This window comes from Plectropomus leopardus, chromosome 15 (assembly GCF_026936395.1).
Source record: "Plectropomus leopardus strain MGB_pleo_1.0 chromosome 15, ASM2693639v1, whole genome shotgun sequence".
Taxonomy (NCBI): Eukaryota; Metazoa; Chordata; class Actinopteri; order Perciformes; family Serranidae; genus Plectropomus; species Plectropomus leopardus.
In genome coordinates, this window is record NC_142190.1 from 29,842,739 (window position 1) to 29,858,506 (window position 15,768).

The 15,768-nt window shown below is 38.2% G+C and overlaps 1 protein-coding gene across 1 annotated transcript; it reads right to left on the bottom strand.

Annotated features, from left to right (window-relative positions):
- Positions 1–2,822: 2,822 nt before the first annotated feature.
- Positions 2,823–7,874, bottom strand: LOC148187347 (uncharacterized). Its single transcript, XM_088088427.1, has one exon. The coding sequence runs from the start codon at positions 7,731–7,733 to the stop codon at positions 2,964–2,966; it is 4,770 nt and encodes a 1,589-aa protein (XP_087944553.1). The 5' UTR covers positions 7,734–7,874; the 3' UTR covers positions 2,823–2,963.
- Between the last annotated feature and the right edge of the window lie 7,894 nt (positions 7,875–15,768).

Sequence of the window (15,768 nt, forward strand, 5' to 3'; positions counted from 1 at the left end):
ATTTTCAAGATATGTGTTTTTCCAACTCAAACTCCTGCTTCCATTGATTTTCAATTTCTTTCCTCTGAATGATCATTTCTGACAGTATACTTGTCAGATTTTCCTTTTCCTGCTCTAATATCTCAGTGTTACGAACAGTTATGTTTCTGTTTATCCAGATCCTCATGCTTTTCTTCTAAAACACTGAACAGCTTTAGTAGTTCTTCATTGTTTTGTTCCTGTCTGACCATCCTGTTTTTCACATCTTCGCTCATCCTTTCATTCAGCTGTTGTAGATGGTCCTTAAAGGTTTTCATTGATTTGATTTTATCCAAGAGTTGATTTTCTCTCATTTTCAGCTCAGACTTTTCTTCTTCCAGTCTGTCCTTTTCTTTCTCGAGCATTTGTCTGTCCATGTCAGTATTACTCTTCATCTGACTGACTTGTTCTCTTTCTACAATGATGGTGTTCATGGCAGCTTCAGCCTCTTCTTTCTTCTTGTTGAGATCCTTCCTCAACAGTTCCAGTTCTTCTCTTTCTGCCAGTATACTGTTCTTACTGGTTTCCAGTTCCTGTGTTTGTCTTGTGAGCTCCTCATCTTTGAGGTCTTGTTCTTCTCTTTTTAAGATAATCATGTTCATGGCATTCTTAAGTTTGTCTCTTTCTGACTGAAACTGAGTGGCCAGATTTTTAATGTTGCTTTTCTCTCTTTCAATCTCATCAATCTGACTGTGTGCATCTTCTTTCTTCTTTTGCAGCTCAGATGTTGTGATATTTATTTTGTGTCTTTCCTCTTTAACATCTTGTAGGGCTTGTTTTAATGTGTCACTTTGTTTCAAGATGTCAGACCTCACCAGCTCCAACTCTGCTTTCTCTTTGTTCAACAACTCACTCTCTCTATCCAGACTTTCTCTCTCTTGCTTCAGCTCTGCCTTCTGTTTGATAAGATGTTTGTTTTCCAGCAACACCTCTAGTTTCAGTTGATTTTCAAGTTCTTGTCTCTGGATGATCATGTCTGACAGTATACTTGTCAACCCTTCTCTTTCTCTCTCTAATTTCGTAGCATAACCTGACAGATGTTCTTCTTGTTTGTCCAGATCTCTGTGCTTTTGTTCCAAAACGCTGAACAGTCTTAGTACTTCTTCAGTGTTTTGTTCCAGTCTCTTGATTTTGCTTTTCATGTCTTTACTCATCCTTTCATTTAGCTGTTGAAGATTTTTCCAGACAGATTCCATTAATGCGATTTTATCCAAGAGTGTGTCTTCTTTCATTTTCAGCTCAGACTTTTCTTCTTCCATTTTGTCCTTTTCATTCTCGAGCATTTGTCTGTCCATGTCAGTACTCTTCTTCATCTGACTGATTTGTTCTCTCTGTCCACTGATGGTGTTCATGGCAGCTTCAACCTCCTCTGTCCTCTTGTTGAGATCCTTCCTTAAAAGTTCCAGTTCTTCTCTTTCTTTCAATAAACTGTTTTTACTGGTTTCCAGTTCTTCTGTTTGTCTTTTGAACTCATGGTCCTTGACTTTTTGCTCTTTCTGTTTTAAGACAATTGCATTAATGACATTGTCAAGTTTGTCTCTTTCTGTCTGAAGCTGAAGGGTCAGATCTTTAATGTTGTGTTTTTCTCTGTTAATCACATCAAACTGACTGTCTGCATCTTCTGTCTTCCTTTGTAACTTTGACATTTTGATGTCCTTTTTAAAGTGTCTCTTTCCTCCTTTAGATCTTGTAGGGCTTGTTTTAATGTGTCACTTTGTTTCAGGATGTCAGACTTCATCAGCTCCAAGTCCAGTTTCTCTATGTTCATCATCTCATTCTCTCTGTCCAGTTTCTCTCTGCTGTGCTTCAGCTCTGCCTCAAGATTTTCAAGATATTGTTTCTCCAAATCAAATTTCTGCTTCCATTGATTTTCCCTGTCTTTTCCCTGGATGATCATCTCTGACACTACACTTGTCAGGTTTTTCTTTTCTCTCTTTAATATCTCAGTGTAACCTGAAATATTTTCTTTCTGTTTATCCAGAGCCTCATGCTTTTGCTCCAAAACACCAAACAGTCTCAGTACTTCTTTATTGTTTTGTTCCAGTTTCATGATTTTGTGTTTCATCTCTTCACTCATCCTTTCATTCAGCTGTTGTAGTTTTTTCCTGACAGTTTCCATTGACATGGTTTTATTGAGGAGCTGATCTTCTCTCATTTTCAGCTCAGACTTTTCTTCTTCCAGTCTGTCCTTTTCTTTCTCGAGCATTTGTCTGTCCATGTCAGTATTACTCTTCATCTGACTGACTTGTTCTCTTTCTACAATGATGGTGTTCATGGCAGCTTCAACCTCCTCTGTCCTCTTGTTGAGATCCTTCCTCAACAGTTCCAGTTCTTCTCTTTCTGCCAGTATACTGTTCTTACTGGTTTCCAGCTCCTGTGTTTGTCTTGTGAGCTCCTCATCTTTGAGGTCTTGTTCTTCTCTTTTTAAGATAATCATGTTCATGGCATTCTTAAGTTTGTCTCTTTCTGTCTGAAACTGAGTGGCCAGATTTTTAATGTTGCTTTTCTCTCTGGTAATCTCATCAATCTGACTGTGTGCATCTTCTTTCTTCTTTTGCAGCTCAGATGTTGTGATATTTATTTTGTGTCTTTCCTCTTTAACATCTTGTAGGGCTTGTTTTAATGTGTCACTTTGTTTCAAGATGTCAGACCTCACCAGCTCCAAGTCCAGTTTCTCTATGTTCATCATCTCATTCTCTCTATCCAGACTTTCTCTCTCTTGCTTCAGCTCTGCCTTCTGTTTGATAAGATGTTTGTTTTCCAGCAACACCTCTAGTTTCAGTTGATTTTCAAGTTCTTGTCTCTGAACGACAATGTCTGAAAACACACACTGCAACCCTTCTCTTTCTCTCTCTAATTTCGTAGCATAACCTGACAGATGTTCTTCTTGTTTGTCCAGATCTCTGTGCTTTTGTTCCAAAACGCTGAACAGTCTTAGTACTTCTTCAGTGTTTTGTTCCAGTCTCTTGATTTTGCTTTTCATTGTTTTCACTCATCCTTTCATTCAGCTGTTGTAGTTTTTTCCTGACAGTTTCCATTGACATGGTTTTATTGAGGAGCTGATCTTCTCTTATTTTCAGCTCAGACTTTTCTTCTTCCAGTCTGTCCTTTTCTTTCTCGAGCATTTGTCTGTCCATGTCAGTATTACTCTTCATCTGACTGACTTGTTCTCTTTCTACAATGATGGTGTTCATGGCAGCTTCAGCCTCTTCTTTCTTCTTGTTGAGATCCTTCCTCAACAGTTCCAGTTCTTCTCTTTCTGCCAGTATACTGTTCTTACTGGTTTCCAGCTCCTCTGTTTGTCTTGTGAGCTCCTCATCTTTGAGGTCTTGTTCTTCTCTTTTTAAGTTAATCATGTTCATGGCATTCTTAAGTTTGTCTCTTTCTGTCTGAAGCTGAAGGGTCAGATCTTTAATGTTGCTTTTCTCTCTTTCAATCTCATCAAACTGACTGTTTGTATGTACGTTCTTTATCTGTAGCTCAGACTTTGTGATTTCTAATTTGTTTCGTTCCTCTTTAACATCTTGTAGGGCTTGTTTTAATGTGTCACTTTGTTTCAGGATGTCAGCCTTCATCAGCTCCAAGTCCACTTCCTCTTTGTTCCTAAAATCTCTCTCTCTATCCAGATCCTCTCTGTCTTGCTTCAGCTCTGCCCTCAGATTTTCAAGATATTGTTTTTCCAACTCAAACTTCTGCTTCCATTGATTTTCCTTTTCTTTCCTCTGGATGATCATCTCTGACAGTATACTTGTCAGATTTTCCTTTTCCTGCTCTAACAGCTCAGTGTTACGAACCAAGTTATGTTGCTGTTCACCTAGAGCCACAAGTTTTTCTTCTAATACCGTGTACAGCTTTAGCACATCTTCAGTGCTTTGTTCCACTCTTACCATCCTGTTTTTCACATCTTCGCTCATCCTTTCATTCAGCTGTTGTAGATGGTCCTTCAAGGTTTTCATTGATTTGATTTTATCCAAGAGTTGATTTTCTCTCATTTTCAGCTCAGACTTTTCTTCTTCCAGTCTGTCCTTTTCTTTCTCGAGCATTTGTCTGTCCATGTCAGTACTCTTCTTCATCTGACTGACTTGTTCTCTTTCTACACCAATCTTGTTCATGGCAGCTTCAGCCTCTTCTTTCTTCTTGTTGAGATCCTTCCTCAACAGTTCCAGTTCTTCTCTTTCTGCCAGTATACTGTTCTTACTGGTTTCCAGCTCCTGTGTTTGTCTTGTGAGCTCCTCATCTTTGAGTTCTTGTTCTTCGTGTTTTTCCATTGATTTGATATTACCCAAAAGTTGTTCTTCCCTTGTTTCCAGATTAGACCTTTCCCCTTCCAGTCTGTCCTTTTCTTTCTTAAGCATTTGTCTTTCCACGTCAGCACTACTTCTCATGCGGCTGACTTGTTCTCTCTCTTTGCTGATAGATTTTGCGGCAGCTTCAACCTCTTCCTTCTTATTTTTCAGATCCTTCCTCAGAAGTTCCAGTTCTTGTCTTTCTGCCAGTAACATGCTTCTGTTGTTTTCCAGTTCTTGTGTTTGCTCTTTGATTTCTTCATCTTTGAGACATAGTTCTTTTTGTTTCAAAGTAATAAAGTTCACAACATTCTGAAGTTTGTTCTTTTCTGACTGAACCTGAAGGGCCGTCTCTCTAAAGTTATTTCTTTCACTGTTTATTTCATCAAGGAAGCTGTTGATGCTTTCTATCCAGCCTTTTAGCTGAGACATTGTCATCTGAAGCGCATCATTTCTGCCTTTCAGTTCTTGAATATTTTGTTCTAAGAGATGAATTTGCTCCTTCGTATCAGGCTGAATCAGCTTCAAGTCCAGGTTCTCTTTGATCATAATGTCATGGACACTTTTTTGACCCTCTTGTTCTTGGGTCATCTCTGTCTTAAGTTCTTCACCATCTTGTGTTTTCAAAGCAGCCATTATCATCCCTTGATCTTCTATGTCATTTCTTCTAAGCGGCATTGCTGATGTCATTGTAAGAAGACCTTGCTTTTCTCTTTCGAACCTCTGAATGTAACCAGGCAACTTGTTTTTGCCTTCATGGAGTTCTGTTTGTTTTTGCTCCAACACAAAGCACAGTTTTTGTACAGCTTCCATTTGTTGTGTTAACTTTTCTATATTGTTTTTTAGAACTTCTTGTGTTGTTTCATTGAAACGTTTGAGTTTTGCTCTAAGTGTTTCCATAAATTTCATTTTGCTATTCAGTTGATCCACTTTAATGTTCAGCTCAGAAAGTTCCTTTGCTCTTTCATCATCATTTGAAATCAGTTCCCTCTCCCTGTTAACTTCAGCCTTCATTTTAGTGACTTGTTCTCTTTCTACAATGATGGTGTTCATGGCAGCTTCAGCCTCTTCTTTCTTCTTGTTGAGATCCTTCCTCAACAGTTCCAGTTCTTCTCTTTCTGCCAGTATACTGTTCTTACTGGTTTCCAGTTCCTGTGTTTGTCTTGTGAGCTCCTCATCTTTGAGGTCTTGTTCTTCTCTTTTTAAGTTAATCATGTTCATGGCATTCTTAAGTTTGTCTCTTTCTGTCTGAAGCTGAAGGGTCAGATCTTTAATGTTGATTTTCTCTGTATTAATCGCATCCAACTGACTCTCTGCATCTTCTGTCTTCCTTTGTAACTTTGACATTTTGACTTTTAAAGTGTCTCTTTCCTCTTTTAGATCTTGTATAGCTTGTGTTAATGTGTCACTTTGTGTCAGGATGTCAGACCTTATCAGCTCCAAGTCCAATTTTTCTTTATTCATGATCTCACTCTCTCTGTCCAGATTCTCTCTGTCTTGCTTCAGCTCTGCCTTCAGTTTGATAAGATGTGTCATTTCCAACAAAGCTTCCTGTTTCAGTCGATTTTCAAGTTCTTGTCTATGAGTGGCAACATCTGACAGCACACTCCTCAACCCTTCCCTTTCTCTCTCTAATATCTCAGTGTAACCTGAAATATTTTCTTTCTGTTTATCCAGAGCCTCATGCTTTTGCTCCAAAACACCAAACAGTCTCAGTACTTCTTTATTGTTTTGTTCCAGTTTCATGATTTTGTGTTTCATCTCTTCACTCATCCTTTCATTTAACTGTTGAAAATTTTTCCTAACATTTTCCATTGATGTGATTTTATCCAGGAGCTGATCTTCTCTCATTTTCAGCTCAGACTTTTCTTCTTCCAGTCTGTCCTTTTCTTTCTCGAGCATTTCTCTGTCCATGTCAGTACTCTTCTTCATCTGACTGATTTGTTCTCTTTGTCCACTGATGGTGTTCATGGCAGCTTCAACCTCCTCTGTCCTCTTGTTGAGATCCTTCCTTAAAAGTTCCAGTTCTTCTCTTTCTTTCAATAAACTGTTTTTACTGGTTTCCAGTTCTTCTGTTTGTCTTTTGAACTCATGGTCCTTGACTTTTTGCTCTTTCTGTTTTAAGACAATTGCATTAATGACATTGTCAAGTTTGTCTCTTTCTGTCTGAAGCTGAAGGGTCAGATCTTTAATGTTGTGTTTTTCTCTGTTAATCACATCAAACTGACTGTCTAAATGTTCCTTCTTCTTTTGTAGCTCAGACTTTGTGATGTCCATTTTATCTCTTTCCTCCTTCACATCTTGTAGGGCTTGTTTTAATGTGTCACTTTGTTTCAGGATGTCAGACTTCATCAGCTCCAAGTCCAGTTTCTCTATGTTCATCATCTCATTCTCTCTGTCCAGTTTCTCTCTGCTGTGCTTCAGCTCTGCCTCAAGATTTTCAAGATATTGTTTCTCCAAATCAAATTTCTGCTTCCATTGATTTTCCCTGTCTTTTCCCTGGATGATCATCTCTGACACTACACTTGTCAGGTTTTTCTTTTCCTGCTTGAACAGCTCAGTGTTATGAATGATGTTTTCTTGCTGTTCACCTAGAGCCACAAGTTTTTCTTCTAATACCGTGTACAGCTTTAGCACATCTTCAGTGCTTTGTTCCACTCTTACCATCCTGTTTTTCACATCTTCGCTCATCCTTTCATTCAGCTGTTGTAGATGGTCCTTCAAGGTTTTCATTGATTTGATTTTATTGAGGAGCTGATCTTCTCTCATTTTCAGCTCAGACTTTTCTTCTTCCAGTCTGTCCTTTTCTTTCTCGAGCATTTGTCTGTCCATGTCAGTATTACTCTTCATCTGACTGACTTGTTCTCTTTCTACAATGATGGTGTTCATGGCAGCTTCAGCCTCTTCTTTCTTCTTGTTGAGATCCTTCCTCAACAGTTCCAGTTCTTCTCTTTCTGCCAGTATACTGTTCTTACTGGTTTCCAGCTCCTGTGTTTGTCTTGTGAGCTCCTCATCTTTGAGGTCTTGTTCTTCTCTTTTTAAGTTAATCATGTTCATGGCATTCTTAAGTTTGTCTCTTTCTGTCTGAAGCTGAAGGGTCAGATCTTTAATGTTGCTTTTCTCTCTTTCAATCTCATCAAACTGACTGTCTGCACGTTCTTTCTTCTTCTGTAGCTCAGACTTTGTGATTTCTAATTTTTCTCTGTTGTCTTTAATATCTTGGATTGCTTGTTTTAATGTGTCAGCTTGTTTCAGGATTTCAGACCTCATCAGCTCCAAGTCCAGTTTCCCCTTGATCACCATCTCTCTCTCTCTGTCCAGATCCTCTCTGTCTTGCTTCAGCTCTGCCCTCAGATTGTCAAGATATTGTTTTTCCAACTGAAACTTCTGCTTCCATTGATTTTCCTTGTTTTCTCTCTGGATGATCATCTCTGACAGAATACTTGTCAGATTTTTCTTTTCCTGCTGCAGTCGGTCAGTTTTGAGAATAATATTTTCTCGTTTTACATCTAGATCTTCAAGTTTTTGTTTCAATTCAGTGTACAGCTTGAGTATATCTTTATTGTTTTGTTCCAGTCTGATGATTTGTTTTTTTCACATCTTCACTCATCCTTTCATTCAGCTGTTGTAGATGGTCCTTCAAGGTTTTCATTGATTTGATTTTATCCAAGAGTTGATTTTCTCTCATTTTCAGCTCAGACTTTTCTTCTTCCAGTCTGTCCTTTTCTTTCTCGAGCATTTGTCTGTCCATGTCAGTATTACTCTTCATCTGACTGACTTGTTCTCTTTCTACAATGATGGTGTTCATGGCAGCTTCAGCCTCTTCTTTCTTCTTGTTGAGATCCTTCCTCAACAGTTCCAGTTCTTCTCTTTCTGCCAGTATACTGTTCTTACTGGTTTCCAGTTCCTGTGTTTGTCTTGTGAGCTCCTCATCTTTGAGTTCTTGTTCTTCGTGTTTTTCCATTGATTTGATATTACCCAAAAGTTGTTCTTCCCTTGTTTCCAGATTAGACCTTTCCCCTTCCAGTCTGTCCTTTTCTTTCTTAAGCATTTGTCTTTCCACGTCAGCACTACTTCTCATGCGGCTGACTTGTTCTCTCTCTTTACTGATAGATTTTGCGGCAGCTTCAACCTCTTCCTTCTTATTTTTCAGATCCTTCCTCAGAAGTTCCAGTTCTTGTCTTTCTGCCAGTAACATGCTTCTGTTGTTTTCCAGTTCTTGTGTTTGACCTTTGATTTCTTCATCTTTGAGACATAGTTCTTTTTGTTTCAAAGTAATAAAGTTCACAACATTCTGAAGTTTGTTCTTTTCTGACTGAACCTGAAGGGCCGTCTCTCTAAAGTTATTTCTTTCACTGTTTATTTCATCAAGGAAGCTGTTGATGCTCTCTATCCAGCCTTTTAGCTGAGACATTGTCATCTGAAGCGCATCATTTCTGCCTTTCAGTTCTTGAATATTTTGTTCTAAGAGATGAATTTGCTCCTTCGTATCAGGCTGAATCAGCTTCAAGTCCAGGTTCTCTTTGATCATAATGTCATGGACACTTTTTTGACCCTCTTGTTCTTGGGTCATCTCTGTCTTAAGTTCTTCACCATCTTGTGTTTTCAAAGCAGCCATTATCATCCCTTGATCTTCTATGTCATTTCTTCTAAGCGGCATTGCTGATGTCATTGTAAGAAGACCTTGTTTTTCTCTTTCGAACCTCTGAATGTAACCAGGCAACTTGTTTTTGCCTTCATGGAGTTCTGTTTGTTTTTGCTCCAACACAAAGCACAGTTTTTGTACAGCTTCCATTTGTTGTGTTAACTTTTCTATATTGTTTTTTAGAACTTCTTGTGTTGTTTCATTGAAACGTTTGAGTTTTGCTCTAAGTGTTTCCATAAATTTCATTTTGCTATTCAGTTGATCCACTTTAATGTTCAGCTCAGAAAGTTCCTTTGCTCTTTCATCATCATTTGAAATCAGTTCCCTCTCCCTGTTAACTTCAGCCTTCAGTTTAGTGACTTGTTCTCTTTCTACAATGATGGTGTTCATGGCAGCTTCAGCCTCTTCTTTCTTCTTGTTGAGATCCTTCCTCAACAGTTCCAGTTCTTCTCTTTCTGCCAGTATACTGTTCTTACTGGTTTCCAGTTCCTCTGTTTGTCTTGTGAGCTCCTCATCTTTGAGTTCTTGTTCTTCTCTTTTTAAGTTAATCATGTTCATGGCATTCTTAAGTTTGTCTCTTTCTGTCTGAAGCTGAAGGGTCAGATCTTTAATATTTCTTTTCTCTCTATCAATCTCATCAAACTGACTTTCTGCATGTTTTTTCTTCTTTTGTAGCTCAGACTTTGTGATAAGCAGATTGTCTCTTTCTGCTTCCATATGCTGTATTGCTTGTCTTAATGTGTCTCTTTGTTTCAGGAGGTCAGATTTCATCATCTCCAATTCCAGTTTGTCTTTTTTGATAATGTCATACATACTTTTCTGATCCTCTCTGTCTCGGGGCATCTCTGTCTCAAGTTTTTCACCCTCTTGTCTTTGAAATACAGGCTTTATCTTTCCCTGATCTTCCATTTCATTTGATTGGAACATATCTGATATCATTGTGATCAGGCCTTGTTTTTCTCTTTTGAGCTCTTGTATGTAACCAGGTAACTTGTTTTTGTCTTCATCAAGTTCTGTTTGCTTTTGTTCCAATGCGATGCACAATGTTTGCACATCTTCAGTGTGTCGTACTAATTTCTCCATTTTTGATTTCAGAACTTCTTGTGTTGTTTCATTGAAATGTTTGAGTTTTGCTCTAAGTGTTTCCATAAATTTCATTTTGCTATTCAGTTGATCCACTTTAATGTTCAGCTCAGAAAGTTCCTTTGCTCTTTCATCATCATTTGAAATCAGTTCCCTCTCCCTGTTAACTTCAGCCTTCATTTTAGTGACTTGTTCTCTTTCACCTCTAACGGTGTTCATGGCAGCTTCAGCCTCTTCTTTCTTCTTGTTGAGATCCTTCCTCAACAGTTCCAGTTCTTCTCTTTCTGCCAGTATACTGTTCTTACTGGTTTCCAGTTCCTGTGTTTGTCTTGTGAGCTCCTCATCTTTGAGGTCTTGTTCTTCTCTTTTTAAGTTAATCATGTTCATGGCATTCTTAAGTTTGTCTCTTTCTGTCTGAAGCTGAAGGGTCAGATCTTTAATGTTGATTTTCTCTGTATTAATCGCATCCAACTGACTCTCTGCATCTTCTGTCTTCCTTTGTAACTTTGACATTTTGACTTTTAAAGTGTCTCTTTCCTCTTTTAGATCTTGTATAGCTTGTGTTAATGTGTCACTTTGTGTCAGGATGTCAGACCTTATCAGCTCCAAGTCCAATTTTTCTTTATTCATGATCTCACTCTCTCTGTCCAGATTCTCTCTGTCTTGCTTCAGCTCTGCCTTCAGTTTGATAAGATGTGTCATTTCCAACAAAGCTTCCTGTTTCAGTCGATTTTCAAGTTCTTGTCTATGAGTGGCAACATCTGACAGCACACTCCTCAACCCTTCCCTTTCTCTCTCTAATATCTCAGTGTAACCTGAAATATTTTCTTTCTGTTTATCCAGAGCCTCATGCTTTTGCTCCAAAACACCAAACAGTCTCAGTACTTCTTTATTGTTTTGTTCCAGTTTCATGATTTTGTGTTTCATCTCTTCACTCATCCTTTCATTTAACTGTTGAAAATTTTTCCTAACATTTTCCATTGATGTGATTTTATCCAGGAGCTGATCTTCTCTCATTTTCAGCTCAGACTTTTCTTCTTCCAGTCTGTCCTTTTCTTTCTCGAGCATTTGTCTGTCCATGTCAGTATTACTCTTCATCTGACTGACTTGTTCTCTTTCTACAATGATGGTGTTCATGGCAGCTTCAGCCTCTTCTTTCTTCTTGTTGAGATCCTTCCTCAACAGTTCCAGTTCTTCTCTTTCTGCCAGTATACTGTTCTTACTGGTTTCCAGTTCCTCTGTTTGTCTTGTGAGCTCCTCATCTTTGAGTTCTTGTTCTCCTTGTTTCAAGATGATCATTTTCATCCCATTCGTAAGTTTGTCTCTTTCTGTCTGAAGCTGAAGGGTCAGATTTTTCAATATATTTTTCTCTCTATTAATCTCATCAAACTGACTGTATGCATGTTCTTTTTTATCCTGTAGTTCAGACTTTGTTGTTTGTAATTTGTCTTTTTGCCTTGCTATATCTTGCATTGCTTGTTTTAATGTTTCACTTTGTTTCAGGATGTCAGATCTCATCAGCTCCAAGTCTAGCTTTTCTTTTTTTATCATCTGACTCTGTTTGTCCAGATTATCTCTCTCTTGCTTCAGCTCTGCCTTCAGTTTGTTAAGATGTGTCTTTTCAGACAAACTCTCTTGTTTGGGGAAAACTTTTTGTCTCTGAATGGCAATTTCTGACAACACATCCTTCAACCCATCTCTTTCTCTCTCTAGTGTTTCAGTGTACCATGACATATTTTCTTTCTGTTTATCCAGAGCCTCGTGGTTTTGCTTCAAAACACCAAACAGTCTCAGTACTTCTACACTGGTTTGTTCCATTCTGATGATTTTTCTTTTCATATCTTCACTCATCCTTTCATTCAGCTGTTGAAGCTTTTCTCTCAGAGTTCCCATCGACTTTATTTCATCTAAGAGCTGATCTTCTCTTATTTTCAGCTCCGACTTGTCTTCTTCCTTTTTGTCACTTTCATTCTCCACCATTTGTCTGTCCATGTCAGTACTACTCTTCATCTGATTGGCTTGTTCTCTTTCTCCACATCTGGTGTTCCTTGCAGTTTCAGCATTTCCTGTGGTCTCATCTGGATCCTTCCTCAAAAGCTCTGCTTTTTCTATTTCTGCCAGTACACTGTTACTACTGGATTCCAGTTCTTGTGTACGTCCTTTGAATTCATCGTCCCTGTGTTCTTGGTCTTCTTGTTTTAAGATAATCATATTCATGACATTTTGGAGTTTGTCTCTCTCTGTCTGAAGCTGAAGAGTCAGATCTTTAATGTTGTTTTTGTCTCTATGAATCTCATCAAACTGATTATCTGTGTGTTCTTTCTTCTTTTGGAGTTCATACTTTGTAATCTCCAGTTTGTCTCTTTCATCTTTCATGTCTTGTATTGCTTGTTTTAATTTGTCCCTTTGTCTAACGATGTCAGACTTCATCAGTTCCAAGTGCAGTTTCTCTCTGGTAATAGAGTCGTAGATCATTTTCTGATTGTCTCCCTCTTGGGTCATCTCCGTCTTAAGTTCTTCACCATCTTGTGTTTCCAGAACAGGAGTTGGCTTCCCTTGATCTTCCATTTCATTTCTGCTTTGGGACATGTCTGATATCATGTTCATGAAACCTTGATTTTTCCTTTTAAACTCTTTAATGTAACCAAATAACTTGTTTTTATCTTCTACAAGTTCTGTTTGCTTTTGTTCTGATGCAATGCACAGTTTTTGCACATCTTCAGCGTGTTGTTCTAATTTCTCCATTTTGGTTTTTAGAACTTCTTGTGTTGTTTCACTTAAATGTTTTAGCTTCTCTGTCAGAGTTTCCATGGTTTTCATTTTAATATTTAACTGATCAGTTTTCATTTTCAGCTCAGACAGTTCTTTTGCTCTTTCATCGTCATTTGAGAGCCCTTCCCTCTCCCTGAGTAATTCAGCCTTCATTTTAGTGAGTTGCTCTTTCTCATCACTGATGGTGTTCATGGCAGCTTCAACCTCTTCTTTCTTCTTGTTGAGATCCTTCCTTAAAAGGTCTAATTCTTCTCTTTCTGCCAGTACACTGTTCTTACTGGTTTCCAGTTCTTGTGTTTGTCTTTTGAACTCGTTGTCCTTGAGTTCTTGTTCTTCTTGTTTCAAGATAATCATGTTCATGGCATCCTCAAGCTTTTCTCTTTCTGTCTGAAGCTGAAGGGTCAGATCGTTCATGTCTTTTTTTTCCCTATTAATTGCATCAAACTGACTGTCTGCATGTTCTCTCTTCTTTTGTAGCTCAGACTTTGTGGTTTCTAATTTCTCTCTCTGCTCTTTCATATCTTCTATTGCCTGTTTTAACTTGTTGCTTTGTTTCAGGATGTTTGACCTCATCAGTTCAAAATCCAGTTTCTCTTTTTTCATCATCTCACTTTCTCTGTCCAGATCCTCTCTGTCTTGTTTAAACTCTGTGTGAATTTTTTCAAGATCTTTGTGTTCTTCACCAGTGTTTGGCTTCCACTGTTCTTTTGCAATGTCCTTTTCAGTTTCCACATTTGACATTCTCATTAGACCTTGTTTTTCTTGTATTTCACCTACTCTCCAGTCCCGTTCCCTTTGCAACTTCAGTTTCAGAATCTCCAATTCATCTCTCTCTCTGTTGATCCTTTCCAGTCGCTCCTCAAACTCTTTCTTCCCCTTCTGTTTCTCCCTCTTCAGGACATCTTTCTCTGTTTTGACCTTAGCCAACATCTTTTTAACTTCCTCCTCTTTTTGAATGCCTTTTCGGATCAACTTGTGATTTTCTTTTCTTTCGCTCTCCAACTCAGACTTCAACACTTCCATTTCTCTTCGTTCTCTTTTAACTTCTTCAAATCTGATTTTAAGCCCATGTGTTTTGGTTTGAATATCGTCCCTTATGCGGAGCATGTCGTCCATCTCTGCTTTTGTTTGCATTGTCATTTTTTCAATGCCCATCTTTATTCGGATCATGTTATCTCTTACAGTCCTGTTCTCCGCTTCTATTGCTTTGAGCCCTTCTCTTTGTTTCTGTAAATGAGTATTTATATTTTCAAGAACTTCCATTTCCCTCCTCATCATTTCCAAATTTTCATGAATTCTTTGTCTCGTGTTTTGAAGGTCAACACTAAAATCTGTGGCTTCTGAGCCACGGTGCATCATTTCAACTTCCTTGTTGATGCTTTTCCCTTCTTGATCTTCTCGTCTTTGTTTTTCGTTTTCTCTGTATATTTCGATAGAAACAGTCTGGTCTTTGATTGTCTCCCTCTCCAGCCCCTCTTTCTGCCTTTGCAGTTTTATCCTCAACATTTCTGACTCATCCTTCTCTCTCATGGCTTGATCAGGTCTTCGGTCTAATCCTTTTCTCTTGTTGGTCTCTTTCCTCAAATTTTCCTGTTCTCTTTGTATGTCATTCCACTTTATTTCCCTCTCCTTTTTTCGCATGGCTTTTCTAAACATCTTTTCACTTTCCTTTTTCTTTATTTCCAGCTCTGACTTCAGTGCCTCCATTTCTCTTATTTCTCTTTTGGTCACTTGCACTTTGTCATCAAGCTCCTGCTTTTGTTTTTCGATAGTCTTCCTTAAACGGTTAATCTCATGCATTTCTTCCTCAGCTTGATTTCTTTCCATTCTAGCATTCTGCCTCTCTACTTCAATCTGCTGTTTCAGCATCTCAATCTCTTGTCTCTCAGTATTTTGTTTCCCTTGCTCACTCACAGCCTCTTTCAGTTGTTTGATTTCATTGTTTTTCTGATCCAAACTGTCCATTATTAGTTTTATATCCCTCTCCAGGTTGTCCCTTTCTGATCTGAGTCGAAAGATTTCATTTTCCAGTTCTTCTAATTCTTTGCCCATTTCACCACTGTCATGTGTCTTCATGTCTTCCCTTTCAGCACTTTTTAAGGCAGATTCGCTATTCCTTTTCTGCCTGATTGCAGTCTTGAGTTTTTCAAGCTCAGCTCTTTTCTTAGACATTGGGGCATAGGTGTTTTCTAATTCTTGTTTTGTAGCCTCAATCTTGTCGTTCAGATCTTCCAACTGTCTCAGTTTGACTTCAGTCTTCTTCATAATAATCTCTATGTCTTCACTTTTCTGTCTAGTCTTTGCAGCAAGTTTCTCTACAGTGCTCTTAACTTGTGCCATTTTCACCAACTTCTGTTCAGTCGCTTCAATTTGCCTCTGCATTTTTATCTTTAAAATATCAAATTCATCTCTCTCTCTCAAAGTTTTCTCTAACCTCTGATCCAGGTGTCTTTTTTGTTTTTTAGAGGCAGTTTTCATGTTGCTCATTTCTTCTTTCAGATGCATTTCTTTTTGCCTCATTGTTGTCTGTACAACTTTCAAAAGCTCTCGGAATCGTTTCATGTCTTGAAGCAATCCTTCCACTTCACTGTCGTCTTCCTTCTGTTCTTTGTCAATATCACTTTTTTCAGCTTGGTTTTCAAGTTCTAGTTTTACTAGTCTCATGATTTCTTGTGTTTTATAAATCTCTGCCCTAATTTGTTGTATGTCAGCCCTTCCTATGTCCTTTTTAGCAGAGCCTCCATCTATCTCCTCACTTTGTGTCTGCATTTTTTCTCTTGCCCCCTGACTTTGCTTTTGCTTCTGAACATCATCAATAACTTCTTGTTCCACCTTATTGTCACTCTTATATTTTTGCAGTTTAACTTCATATTTAACTATCTCATGTTTGAACACATCAGTGCTTTCCCTTACTGTAATTTGTAACCCATTTTCATAATCTGGTCTTTGGCTCTGCAGCTCATT

What these genes read in the sequence shown, in the direction of transcription:
- LOC148187347 (XM_088088427.1), bottom strand. Translation starts at nt 7,733, where the DNA reads ATGATCATCCAGAGAGAAAACAAGGAAAATCAATGGAAGCAGAAGTTT.